Consider the following 14677-nt stretch of genomic DNA (forward strand, 5'->3'; position numbering starts at 1 on the left):
CAGCCTCTCAGCTTACAAAGTTTCACTTCATTTCCTCCTCTCCTACCACCTGCTTCTCTTTTTTTGTCAGGCAGTCTAATTAACTTCTTTGAATACATAAGTATTCACATTATCTGAGCTGAATAGTTTACAATAAACTAAGTTCAGACAGATGTCCCTGATATCATCTTTAGTAGAGATGAGCATGCATGCCCCCTGAATCACAGTGTGCTGGAGAAGTTGTCCAAGGCTGAACACTGTGCAGGAGATGGGCATAAAATACTATCTGAAAAGATGAGAGGTTTTTCCCATACATCTTCATTTGGATATTCAATTATAAAAGAGACAGCCATGCTTACACTAAATCATAATAATTTTAACAGTGATCAGGGGTACACACTTAGTAGAGCATGAGTTACATACTGGACAATGAGTGAAACAAAAAGTGGATGCACAATACTCGTACAGAAGTGGTCCCTCAAGCTATCTGAGCACTTCATTGCACAGTGGACTGGAGCTGACTGATGCTCCACAACTCACCTGCTCACAAATGCATCGCTTAAGCCTCCTTCTGGAAGGTTCCAAACTCTCCTGCCTCACCTATTTATGCAGAACACACCATGCCAAGCCCAGCATACAGCAGTTACATTGCTCAAGACAATGAATTAGTTGACTTCAGTTACCATGTCTTGTATTTATCACATAATTTCGAGAAAATTGACTGCATTCAAATCATACAACATAAAACTAGTTTGACTACCCCACTATCATGCATATTTAAAATTTCACTGTTGAAGAAACAATACCACACAACTGACTTTTCCAGAATTAGTTAGCTGTCATACTTCACTCAACTCACTGTGTATAGCAGGAAAGACCAATTTCAGTTTTTTACAGGGGAAATAAAGATAAAAGATTGTTGTATAAGGCAAAGCACAGTAAAAATAAAAAGGGGATGGATTCCACATTACTACAAAGAATGAAATACTGCTTTACTGGAGCACTTGATGTTTTGTGAGGCTGTTGGCAGACAATGCTTTTGCCTATAGTAAGGTTGCAACACCGGACTGCTGTAGTAAAATTCAGAAGTGCCTACAGAAGATTGACAGTTAATGCAGTGGCTTGCAGTTGTCAGCCACTCTCAAAAACGTTTCTACACTTTCATACTCTAAAGTGACAACAATTTCTTTCTCAGTGAAAACATTATGTTGTGAAATGCTGTCCATTTCCATCAACTGAAGCCATGACAAGAACTGTTTTCTAACATGGAGAGGTATATAACAAGCAAAAACAATGTGATGTGGTTGCATTCACTTTCACCTTTATGGGTCAAAGTGACATTCAGTTATGCAGCATTGTTTCTTCAACAATGTTAAGTATGTGCAATCTGGACCTATTTTGTGTGTCACAGGGTATCTGTACATGCTGCTGCAATTCAGGGTGTATACGCAGACAAGGAAAAAAAATTCCCGGATTTCCTGGTTAAAAACACACTTTCTCCTGGGTGAAAACACACTTTTACCGTGTTAAGTGACAGTATATTTTTCCTTATCAATCCTTTGAATGGTTATGGTTTTATTCACAAATGTGGAATTTCCTGGCAGTTTAGAAAATGAAACTCAGAGAAAAAGACACATTTTGGAAATATCTTTGATGTGCACCAACATGTACACTGCATATTTTCATATTACAAAAGTATACATTGGAATTCCACCAAACACTGCATGTTACTTTGTGAATCACTGAAATAGAGATTGTGATGCGCTTTTGTATGACAGTCATAGCTCGTGTCACATGATCTCACCAGCCGATGACAGCGGATATTCAGAGCATAGGACACATAATGAAGTCAGCCAACAGCAACATCACTGTTAAGTAGCACGAACACACAAACAGGGAAAGTTAATAGTTTAAATTAATACACATAGTGTTGCTACAAGAAAAGTAAAGCATTCACATATTATATTTATCTCTAAGGTTAATAAGCTGCGAGAGAAGCTAAGCTTTCACATATAATGTTGATCTTTTTTGTGCATGTTACACTTCAAGATATATATCATCAATGTGCCAGTAACATTTTTAAAAATAACATAAATGTCTGATCTTTGGGCTTTGAAATTCTTCTAAATGGCTCGTCATCAAAGAGTTGATTTTTAAATGAGTGTCAAATGCTCTGTGATTTGATAAATTCATGGTACATTCTTGCACATAGTCCAACTTACGTAAAAGGATATTTACTTTCAAAGTAACTGGTTAAACCACCATTGACAATATTTTCCCGCAAACTGTTAGAAATAGGTTTGTTTCAGCAGTTCTCAGAGAGCACAGATAACAGGCGACACTGCGCTTGCTCAGCTATCATGACATAGGAAGCCTGAATGTACATATGTGTAAAGTTTGGAAAGATCATACATTACGTCATAAAAGATACACGGCATGAGAGGATACTCCTAGAGCATCGGAATTTTGTGAACTACACTAAAATGTGCACATTTAAAGTGCACATTTGTATGTCCAGATTCCCAATGTAGACCTCGACCTGATATTAAGCTTTTCCGAGTGGTTTTCAGGATGAAATTATCTTGGAGCACCAGCACATATCGCGTTTGGTTTTTATTATGTCATAATGCCATACATGCTAGAAGATGAAAACGTGCACTTGAAATGCAGCCAACAGTTGAAACTAGCCAGTACTGTGGAATTAAACATTTTGTTTCCAATACATTGACTGCCTCTGTGGAAAAGGTTATTAAAAGTCAAATTTCTTTAGCAAACCGACAAAAATAACTTCATTATTCGGCAAGGTGATTAATGCTTGACTGTCAGAAAGGTGGAAATGAAATAAAATCTGTAACTAATGACATATTTTAGCCTTCCTTAATTATGTGAATGTATTATAATTCACTTGATAGCTCCCAGTCACAGATATCTCTTTTGTTTTCGTTTGACGTGAGAGTAAACGAAGGGGAAACAGCAAAATCACTAAACGTATACACGGGTCACGTGGAGGCTACCCACTATAACTCAGACTGCTCTGCGCATCAGCCCCGAATTTACGATATTTGCGAACTGGGTCAATACTAACAAAATAGAATTTTTAAAAATGTGTTCATCTTGTAGCGCACATCTCTCTGAAAAGTCTGAAACATAAAACATATGTGTTCGAGGAAATTAAAGACATTATTTGGTCCTAAGTGTGCCAAATTGCAGTGCCATGCCTCTTTATAAAGTGTTCTTCTACCGCACGTCACTGTATTTCGCTCTGTGGAATTGAAACGTATATATTTAGTAATGGATGCCACCAAACTATATTCAGAACATTGCAAATTGAAATGTCCTGTGGTGCCTCTCCTGCTCCCAGTCAGCCAGTTTGACAGCCTGCCCGTCTTCTCGCAATTAATAGCGGATGACATTATTTGTAATCGGGAGAACAAGAACTCTTCAGAAAATTTGCAATCTATATTGACTATTAGCTTATAAGTTGCTGTTTTGTGTGACAGCAAATTAAATACTGGATACATAAAACCAATAAAGACAAGAAATAAGCAAGAAATTACACATTACTTCAATCCTTAGCACCTAGAATTTTTCTCTCTAATCTTGCTACAGCTTTACATGGCGTGCTTTCCTTTCTGTGAAAGAATCTATTACCTCAGCAAAGTTTGGCAAACGTTTTGCAACACGAAAAATCAAAATGTCATTATCTAATAGTGAGAAAGCTGTTAACACAAGTAATACCCAAGATTGGTGTGGTTTCTTGATTGGATTACGTCTATTTGTCACTATCTGCCAGATAAAACAAAATAGGCCTTTCTAATATTGCAGCAATTTTGTAACACACACCATATAAACGAGACTGTTTTGGAATAATTGGCAATTTTTATAACAAGACAGAATATAATTCATCAAGTACAATATCAAATGCCCATTTGGCCTACTACAAGCAAAAAGCTTTATGTTAGGAAATAGTTTGACATTTCATTCATACGCACCAGTTTCTCAAGCATGAGATCGAAAAGTAGTATTATGAAATTTTTATATTAATTTGGAATTGTCTTATTCTTCCATAATTTGTGTGATGTTCCCGTTTCTTCTCCTTCCTCGTTCTAACAACAATCTTGTCATCATCAATTCTGTAGCTATTCGTGTTTGTCAAAATTTTTTCGCCGATTAACTTTTCTAACCCTGCCAGAATCACAGGTTTAGTTATCCCGCAATTATTTTCTCATTAAGCGTTATTAGGTGTCCCTAAAACATGTTTTCCATGTTACTTCCAGAATAGAACTTAAGTGGCTGCTAGCCGGGGACTGTGCAGCTGGTCCTTACTAGTGTAGCGATCTGGCCAAAAATTTTCTATCAAAATTTCATTTTCTTGGATACACCATGAAGATAATACGTAACCTTTCTCACCTGTTATTCCAATCAGTCATTTATTTCCATTCTGGTAGTCTCAATCTATCATTTTTGCTACTAATTATAACAACGCAATCAATCACATAATAAGACAGCAATTGGTATTCATCCTTTTGGCTTTATGCCACTCGGCTCGTATAGCCCCATCCCCTTTTGTCTGCGGAAAGTTTATTTCTAGATGCAACGAGGATTCTCCTGACAGAGACATCACGTACACTATGCACACATTCAAAAATTAACTTATGATTCATTTAGAAATCAACTTAAAATGTGTTCAAAAACAAACAGGGAAGAGATACAAAATCATATGAATAATCGATAGACAAACGTGCACCGAATGCTAGGCACTTTGTGAAACAAGTTTTTTTGCTCAAGAATACGAATCTGGCGTCCCTTTCCCCGGTAGCATCTAGCTGATTGCACAGCCAACAGCCACACTCCTGTAGCCAGAAGTGGGAGAATCTACTACACAAACACGACTCAACTGCGCATGCACAAGAGCCTGCTCGTAACTGCTAAAACAAATCTGATGTTAACAGTTGTGACTTCAAGCTCATCGGAAGCAATTTGTTATTATGAAGCATTGCATAGTCTTCCTTAAGCCTTTGACACATTTTGCTGTTGGCAGATGCTTGCATGAGCACTGTGTGTCGTTGTTGTATATGGCGCATTTCCTTCGCAATTTAAGTTATTTTCACTTTTTTCTCTCGTTTATGTTTTATTGTTGAAGTATTATTCTGCAGTAGTGGGATACAGTATCGGTTCTTACCGGTCAAAATTGCAAAAATTTAACTGAAAACTAAAACAAGGGAAAATTCCCGGAATTCTAAAAATTTCCCTGGTTTTTCCCAGTTTTCTCCCAGATGAAAAAATTCCTGGGTTTTTCCCAGATCTCCCAGTTGTCCTGGGTTGTATACACCCTGTGCATCTGTTAATCCAACTGGCATAAAGCAGACTACTCTCCAAGTAGTGCAAACAGTGGCCTAAAAGGATCATTGCTACTTTCAGTTACACATGTGTCACTAGTTTGGGACAGGAAGCTCTTGTTCATCTATGACAGACAGTTCCTATATGGTGACTTTAAAATGTCATAATGTTATCACATTATTACACAGATGGCTCATAATAGTTGCCCACAGTTGCTGCCAGCGCATGACTAGAACTGAATTGTAATCTGTAGCAACCCAGAGGAAAAACTAACTGAAGTACTACACAACGTCTTCCTGGAGCCAATGGGGAGAACTTTTCAGGCCAGATTGTAATCAGCTGTCTCAGCATGGGAAATTTTAGTCTCAACATAACTAGAGTAAATGTGTGTGTGTGTGTGTGTGTGTGTGTGTGTGTGTGTGTGTGTGTGTGTGTGCGCGCGTGTTTGTGTGTGTGTGTGGGGGGGGGGGGGGAGGGGCAGTGGGATGGGAGGGGGGAGAGTGGGATTGGGGGGGGGGGGGGGATTGGTGTGACTTAACGAATTCTAAGCCCTTGCCATGACCCACTTTTCCTTATTACTATTGGATCATTGTCCCCCTTAACTCAAAAGCTGCTATCACTCCCTCCTCAAACTGCACCATAATCTTCAAACAGTACTACCTTTCTGTCTCTCATTGCAAGGTGACACCTCATTCCACCGCAGTCCACACTTGCCTGTACAATGATCTGATAATGATGTGATGATAGCAGACACACACATTCCAGGCTACTATATCCTGAAATCAGTATCAGTATTTGTACTCGACTAAATATGGCTGTGCAGTGCCCAGGTCAATCTGCTATGCAGCCGTTTCATGACTTCTTTTCTAGAAAAGGACTGTACACAGCATGAGTGGCCCACATAGAAGATGGGGGAAGAACACCATTAATAAATCTGAGGGCTAGGAATTCAAGCAGGGCAGACAGGAAACGGAGGGAGGAAACCTTATGTAAGTGTCTGCAGCTTGACGTGTTTTCTTTACGATAATTAGCAATCTGTATTTTCTAACATTGTTGATATTTTCTACAATACTCACTCTAAAAGGCGAGCCCCATCAGTATAAAACATTTCAAAATAGTTACATGTATTTTAATAGCATCAGTTTAGGGTTGGCTTACCGATTTATCCTGCACTGTACACTGTGCAGTGACAACATCGTTTCCTTTGGTACAGTTGCTCTGTCCAATTTCTAGTTTAAAATTATATAACCTTCCTGCAACAACCTGAAAATACAAATAATTTTTAATTACATAAGCATTGCTGAGTAATATCCAAAATTTTCACACAGTAGTCAGCAGTTTGTAATTGTGCCGAGAGAGATCAAAAGTCTGTTAATGACACTGGCACCACCTGTAAAAGCAGTTGACGTCCAAAATTTAACTTGACGATGCTTCTGATTAAATAATTTTGTGGGTATATAAGAGATTGTACGCAAAATTGGTGACCCACACAGAAGATTAGAGAAAGTACTTAAAAAAATTCTGAGAGCTTGAAATTCAAGCAGGGCAGACAGGAAACAGAGGGAGGAAACAGACTACAACTATTCATTCTGCAGACCCACAATGAGGAGACCCTCTAAGTGGAACATGTAGGAATACAAAAATATATAATAAATATTTAAAAAAGAACCAACATGTTAATCCAGATATCCTAAGGAAGATGATTGTCAAGGATGTGGTAGAAGCCTACTTAGCATCTTATGTTATAGGGTAAAATCAGTAATTGTTTCATAACTTAAATTCTATTGTTGATGTATAAACAAATATAAATTCTGCACTAGTTATAAACATTTGGAAGACAAAACACTAGTATTCTTAAAGTATCTATTTGTCTTTAGTTGAAAACATGTTAGCAAAACCAGCCCTTCATTAATTCCAAAGTAATTAACAGTTTTGTCAAAAGTATTGTTTACATAACTATATTTGTTAATTTCATGATTTACACAAATAATTCTGCTTAACCCTTGTAGTAGAAGAAACTGTTAAAAAGAACTCCAAACAATGTGTAGTTTCAGCACCTATTGGGCCCGTTTTTTGGCCAAGAGACAGTCAGTCTACAGCCGAGATTCAGACGACGAACATGTGTTGGTTAGATCAATAACAATGCATCTATGAAATAAGTGTTACACAATAGGCCATGTGTAAAAACAATGACAGTGACTATTTCCATACGTACGGTACCTTTTTATTCTTCAAGAACTGTGAACTTTGTGGTTATGTTTTTACTGCTCATGCATGCTCAACAGTTAACTATAGTAGCAGTATTTGGAGGTTCACCTGAGAACTATTATGAGGCTTATTGAAAGTTATAACAATAGTGCACTGACCAAATAACTGTGTACTATCGGGGAGTTGTGAAAAGTGACAATAACAGACTGTGAAACGTAACTATGCATCTATCAGCTACATCATTAACAGTAGTCAGAATCCACAACCCATTTTTAAGCCAGAAAAGCAATGCAGTATGTCGATACTGAGGACAACAATCGAAGAAATAAAAGAAGGTGGAACCGCTACAACACCTGATCCTACTCTCAAATGTAACCTCTTAACCTCCATATGAAGAGGTATTGTGTCAACCCCCCCCCCCCCCCCCCCCCCCCATAAATAGTATCATCTGTCATCCTACATGGATCCCACATCACTCACTCACAAGCATTTCTTACAGCCACTAAGAATGTCAAACATAAAACTTTGCCTCACTATTTCTTCTCATATCATATAAAAACAATGAATTTATGTTTACTGAATCATGTTACATCATGAATTTTCCAGCAAATATGAGTTTTAAAAATCTGATGCTTGGACTGCACAAAAAACATGCCGAAGGGCCTCTGAAAACTCACTGACAGAAACAGATAGAAAATATGTAATATATGTCACATGTTCAAGTCAAATGTCTTAAACAGCAGAAATCTCTCTGAAAAATCAAGATATCTGCCTATAAGTCACTTGTACACTGAATTATCATTTTTCATGTGAAATTTAGAATTTTATAAGGAAAAATGAAGAAACGGTTATATTCTAGAGATAAATAATACTTAATGTGCTTGAGGCAGCGAAGAACTCAATAACTGGAGAACTGAAAATCCAAGAAATATGGAACTATATGACAGCTCAAGAACTTCACATTGTGGAAAAACTAAGGGCCAAAAGGAATAACTGACCTCACCACATAATGAGATCATAATTAGACATCCAATTTTTGAAAATTACTTGTTTGTTTTTACAACATTCTTTCACACTAGTTGGGCAAAATACTGTTCCACTAGCTGCAAAGAGCTTACACAGCTTGCAATTGCTTCATAATAGTAATAAATGTTACTAATAATAAATATTCTTACCTGTGTTTGAGCAAATATAATCTTAACCAAGACCAGCTTGTACTCTGAATCTTGTTGCTTATCAATTTCGCTTACTGCAAAAGCTGCAGCATTCTTGACATTATCATCTATCTTGGCACCTTGGAGACCTACTCCACGGACATCAGGTAGTGCCTGTAATTTAAGGTTTGTTATGAAAAAGAGTAAACTGTGTATAGACTGGAAAGAAAATTATCATGACATAATCAATTAAATCAGTAGACAGCTTGCAAAGTAATTAAGAGCAACTCGAGCAAAAAGAAAAAATTTCAACTGTAAAGAAGAGAGTAATCTTTTATTTATAATAATTACTACTAACTGCTCGTCTCGTTCTGTCCGACTTGGAAGAGCACTGTATTTCCGTAATCTCACGCTTGTTTAGCCATGGCCTGTCCCATATCTTCACATCACAAACTTGGTTATTCTGAAATGACAAAGAAAACCAATGAAATTTTTCAACACAGTCATATTCAACAGAGGGAAAGCCAAGGGTAGTTTTAACACCTGGCACAGGACATTATTTGTTAGGCTGGAAAGTTTCAGATGCCACTTTAAGTGTACTCTTGTTAACTGATTTGATGCTACCTGCTGCAACCTCCTCTTCCGTGCCGACCTCTTCACTTCAGACCAGCACTTACACCCATTGTCCTCAATTATTTGTTGGCTATATTCCAATTTCCATCTTTGGCTCCAGTATTTGCTCTTTATGGCTCCCTCTACTCCGATGGAAAATATTCCTTGATGTCTTGAAACATCCTCTAATCTTCTATCCAATATGTTCCAGATATTCTATTCCTTATCTATTATTTTTTGTAAGTGACTTACCCCTAAATATAACTTCCCATTTAGTTTTATTTGCAGATGATATTTGTACTCACTGAACATGAAAACCACAGAATAAATCCCTTAAAGAGCCAATAATACCCTAAAATGCTAAGAACACTAATCAAACTAACATAGTCTAAAAATCTACAATCAAAATCAAATCACTTTTAAATTATCTATAAAAACCAAGGATTAAGGGAAACAGATTCAAATAAATTTTAGGAACTATTTCTATAAAAAAATTATTATGTTCTTCACCCACAAATTACTTGACAAACAAGTGAAACAGTCTTGCATTAACAATGACAATATTGTCCAAGTCATCCAATGATTCATTCTTATATGAAGTGACACTAAAAAAATTTGAATTTGAGATGAGCTAGAGTAGACTTGATAAGATAGTAACAGATTTGGTAACATAACTAGCACCACACTATCTGTAGTTTTTCCAACAGCCATTGGAAAGAGCATGCCGGAGGATTAACACAGCAATCAAGTTAGTGTTACAATTTTCATCTTCATTAACCCTTCTTTGATACTGATTTAAATTTTTGTGAAAAATATTATTTTAATAGTTTTCTTCCCAGGGAAATGGGAGTTCCTGATTGAAATGAAGTATCTATATAAATTTGTTTTAACAAATATAGGATTTAGCTCATCAGAAACAGAGCCTAAAGCATTAATTTATTTTTATGTAAATCAATATAAATACATTAAAAACAAAGATTCCAAGACTTACCACACGGGAAAGTGCTGGTAGACAGGCACAATAAAATAACACACAAACACACACACAAAACTACGAGCTTTCACAACCGGCGGTTGCTTCGTCAGGAAAGAGGGAAGGAGAAAGAAAGATGAAAGGATGTGGGTTTTAAGGGAGAGGGTAAGGAGCCATTCCAATCCTGGGAGCAGAAAGACTTACCTTAGGGGAAAAAAGGGATAGGTATATACTCGCGCGCGCACACACACACACACACACACACACACACATAAGACATGTTGTCTTTCAACAACTTCTTTGCCTCTGTACTTCCGCCTCGACTGACATCTCTGCCCTTACTCTTTGCCTTTAAATATGTCTGCCTGTGTCTGTGTATGTGCGGATGGATATGTGTGTGTGTGTGTGTGTGTGTGTGTGTGTGTGTGTGTGTGTGTGTGTGTGTGTGTGCGAGCGCGAGTGTACACCTGTCCTTTTTTCCCCCTAAGGGAAGTCTTTCCGCTCCCGGGATTGGAATGACTCCTTACCCTCTCCCTTAAAACCCACATCCTTTCGTCTTTCCCTCTCCTTCCTGAAGAAGCAACCATCGGTTGCGAAAGCTAGTAATTCTGTGTGTGTGTTTGTGTGTTTTGTTCATGTGCCTGTCTGCCGGCACTTTCCCACTTGGTAAGTCTTGGAATCTTTGTTTTTAATATATATATACAAGCAGACAAATTTAAAGGCAAAGAGTTTGGGCAGAGATGTCAGTCGAGGCGGAAGTGCAGACGCAAAGATGATGTTGAATGACAGGTGAGGTATGAGTGGCAGCAACTTGAAATTAGCGGAGATTGAGGCCTGGTGGTTATCGAGAAGAGAGGATATATTGAAGGGCAAGTTCCCACCTCCGGAGTTCGGATAGGTTGGTGTTGGTGGGAAGTATCCAGATAACCTGGACGGTGTAACAGTGGGCCAAGATGTGCTGGCCGTGCACCAAGACATGTTTAGCCATAGGGTGATCCTCATTACCAACAAACACTGCCTGCCTGTGTCCATTCATGCAAATGGACAGTTTGTTGCTGGTCATTCCCACATAGAAAGCGTCACAGTGTAGGCAGGTCAGTTGGTAAATCATGTGGGTGCTTTCACACGTGGCTCTGCCTTTGATCGTGTACACCTTCCGGGTTACAGGACTGGAGTAGGTGGTGGTGGGAGGGTGCATAGGACAGGTTTTACTGGTTTGGGGATTTCATAGGGATGAACCAAGAGGTTACGAAGGTTAGGTGGACGGCGGAAAGACACTCTTGGTGGAGTGGGGAGGATTTCATGAAGGATGGGTCTCATTTCGGGGCAGGATCCATCATCATTCTTCCGGCTGACAAGGGTTCCACGACCGTGGTACTTGATCGTCAGGAGTATGTGTCACAAGTGGGGCACTTTTGGGGTTCTTCTGTGAGAGGTTCTGGGTTTGAGGGGATGAGGAAATGGCTCTGGTTATTTGCTTTTGTACCAGGTCGGGAGGTTAGTTGCAGGATGCGAAAGCTGTTTTCAGGTTTTTGGTGTAATGGTTCAGGGATTCAGGACTGGAGCAGATTCGTTTGCCATGAAGGCCTAGGCTGTAGGGAAGGGACCATTTGATATGGAATGGGTGGCAGCTGTCATAATGGAGGTACTGTTGCTTGTTGGTGGGTTTGATGTGGACCGATGTGTGAAGCTGGCCATTGGATAGATGGAGGTCAACATAAAGGCAAGTGGCATGGGATTTGGAGTAGGACCAGGTGAATCTGATGGAACCAAAGGAGTTGAGTTTGGAGAGGAAATTCTGGAGCTCTTCTTCACTGTGAGTCCAGATCATGAAGATGTCATCAATAAATCTGTACCAAACTTTGGGTTGGCAGGCTTGGGTACCCAAGAAGGCTTCCTCTAAGCAACCCTTAAATAGGTTGGCATACGAGGGGGCCATCCTGGTACCCATGGCTGTTCCCTTTAATTGTTGGTATGTCTGGCCTTCAAAAGTGAAGAAGTTGTGGGTCAGGATGAAGCTGGCTAAGGTGATGAGGAAAGAGGTTTTAGGTAGGGTGGCAGGTGATTGACGTGAAAGGAAGTGCTCCATTGCAGCGAGGCCCTGGACGTGTGGGATATTTGTGTATATAAATACACCTGTTTACGCTTTATAACATGAACCTACTAAATCTGTTTGAAAATCTTCCCCTTTGGTATCCGTGCCAAACTGATGAACATCAGATGAGATGTTCAATATCAAAAGTAAGAGTGATCCGTGACTCCACCGTAAGCAGCACATCTATTTCCTAAATTAGGCAGTGCCTCTGGAGACTTAACATTCTTGGTTTGACAACATGGACTCTGAAGCCAGCTGCATGTTAACAACTGCCCGCATTCTTATTTACTTGGCTTATATGTGCTCAGATAAGTTTTGTGAATTCTTTGCATTGTTACACTCATATTTTTCTGTGTTTGGACCTGACAGTGCCTTTGGACACAGCTTGCTAGTTAGATGATACACACATTATTTTTCTCATGAGCTCCATATGTCATAATGCTTCATGCTCGTCTCAAGCGTGTTTTTTTTTTTTTTTTTCCAATCATCTCACTATAGGAGATATAATAGCTGGTGACAAGAACTCGCTCTTGTGTGTTTATTTGTTTTCACATTAGTGTTATATATTGTTGCCACCACTGACAGCATATTTGGAGTGTGGGAATCAAGAAATGTGGCTGCAGGAGGAGCAGTACAAACAGCAGCAGCAGAACAGTTGCAACAACAGCACTAGCAAATGCAGGAACCCATCCTTTTGCTGTCCCATAGCCAGCGACACACGTCCAGGCGGCACAGCCTGAACCACCATCAATGGCCCCATTTGCTGGTTTTGATGAGATCCCAGAAATGTGGGAAAATTATTTAAGCTATAATGACAGGTAAGCTGAATCACAGCCAGTGGATCAGAGCATTTTGTTGCTGTCAATTAGCAACAGTTTGTAAGAGGTGGTACAGAAATAGCAGGGCACTTACAGACCATGAGGAAACAGGATTTTTAGAGTTATGTACATTACTAATGCACTACTACAGTCAGCAAATGTATGTAGCAGCTGCCCACTTGCACTTCAGTCAACATCTTAAGTGTCCTGGCCAGTTGTATGAGGAGTGGATAGTCAACTTACAAGGGTTAGCATGTAGATTTTCACTGAAGTGACGGAAGTCATGGGGTAGCTCCTAATACTGTCTCAGACCTCCTTTTCCCTGGTTTAGTGCAGCAACTCAACATGGCATGGACTCAACAATTCACTGGATGTCCACTGCAGAAATACTGAGCCATGCTGCCTCTGTAGCTGTCCATAATTGCTCAGGTGTTGCATATGCAAGATTTTGTGCATGAACTGACCTCTCGATTATGTCCCACAATATTTCGATTGGATTCCTGTTGGGTGACCTGTGTGGATAAACCATTCACTTGAATTGTCCAGAATGTTCTTTAGACCAGTCATGAACAATTGTTGTGAGGAGACATGGCATCGTTGTCTGGGAACATGAAGTTCGTGAATGGCTGCAAATATCCCCAAGAAGCTGAACATAACCAGTTCCATTCAGTTGTAACAGAGGACCCAGTACATTCCATGTAAACACAGGCCACACCATAATGGAGCCACCACCAGCTTGCACAATGTCTTGTTGACAACTTGGGTCCATGGCTTCTTGGGGTGTGCACCATACTTGAACTCTACCATCAGCTCTTACCAACTGAAACTTGGACTCTCCGGAGCAGGCCATGCTTTTCCAGTTGTCTATGGTCCAACTGATATCATCACAAGCCCAGGAGAGGAGCTGCAGTTAATGTCGTGCTGTTAGCAAAGGCGTTTGCATCAGCTGTCTGCTACCACAGCCCATTGATGCCAAATTTGGCCACACTGTCCCAACAGATTCATTCGTCATATGTTACACATTGATTTCTCCAGTTATTTCATGCATTGTTCCTTGTCTGTTAGCACTGACAACTCTATGTAAGTGCCATGCTCTCAGTCATTAAGTGAAGGTCGTCGGCCACTGCATTGTCCGTAACACCTGAAGTTTGGTATTTTCAGCACACTCTTTACACTGGGGGTTACAGAATATTGAATTCCCTAATGAATTCTAAAATGGAATGAACCGTGTGTGTAGCTCCAGCTAGCATTCCATGTTCAAAGTATGTTAATTCCCGTCATGTGGACGTGATCATGTTGAAAACCTTTTCACACAAATCACCTGAGTACAAATGACAGTTCCATCAGTGCACAGCCCTTTTGTACCTTACGTACAAGATACTACTGATATCTGTACATGTGCATACTGCTATCCCATGACTTTTGACACCTCAGTGTAATTTTTAGTGTAAGCAATGCAGCGTGTCCTATGTGGCTCCTTCCTAACTTGCAATGTACT

At 39.4% G+C, this 14677-nt stretch overlaps 1 protein-coding gene across 1 annotated transcript in view; it reads right to left on the reverse strand.

Annotated features, from left to right (window-relative positions):
• Window positions 1-14677, reverse strand: part of LOC126267477 (kininogen-1-like) — a 191082-nt gene that overhangs the window by 26767 nt on the left and 149638 nt on the right. The window contains exons 13-15 of the mRNA XM_049972759.1: window positions 9040-9144; window positions 8703-8855; window positions 6478-6582 (exon numbers count right to left, since the gene is read on the reverse strand). Of these exons, the coding sequence (XP_049828716.1) occupies window positions 6478-6582; window positions 8703-8855; window positions 9040-9144 (363 nt within the window). The remainder of the gene's footprint in view (window positions 1-6477; window positions 6583-8702; window positions 8856-9039; window positions 9145-14677) is intronic.

The sequence above is a fragment of the Schistocerca gregaria genome, chromosome 4, assembly GCF_023897955.1.
Source record: "Schistocerca gregaria isolate iqSchGreg1 chromosome 4, iqSchGreg1.2, whole genome shotgun sequence".
NCBI lineage: Eukaryota > Metazoa > Arthropoda > Insecta > Orthoptera > Acrididae > Schistocerca > Schistocerca gregaria.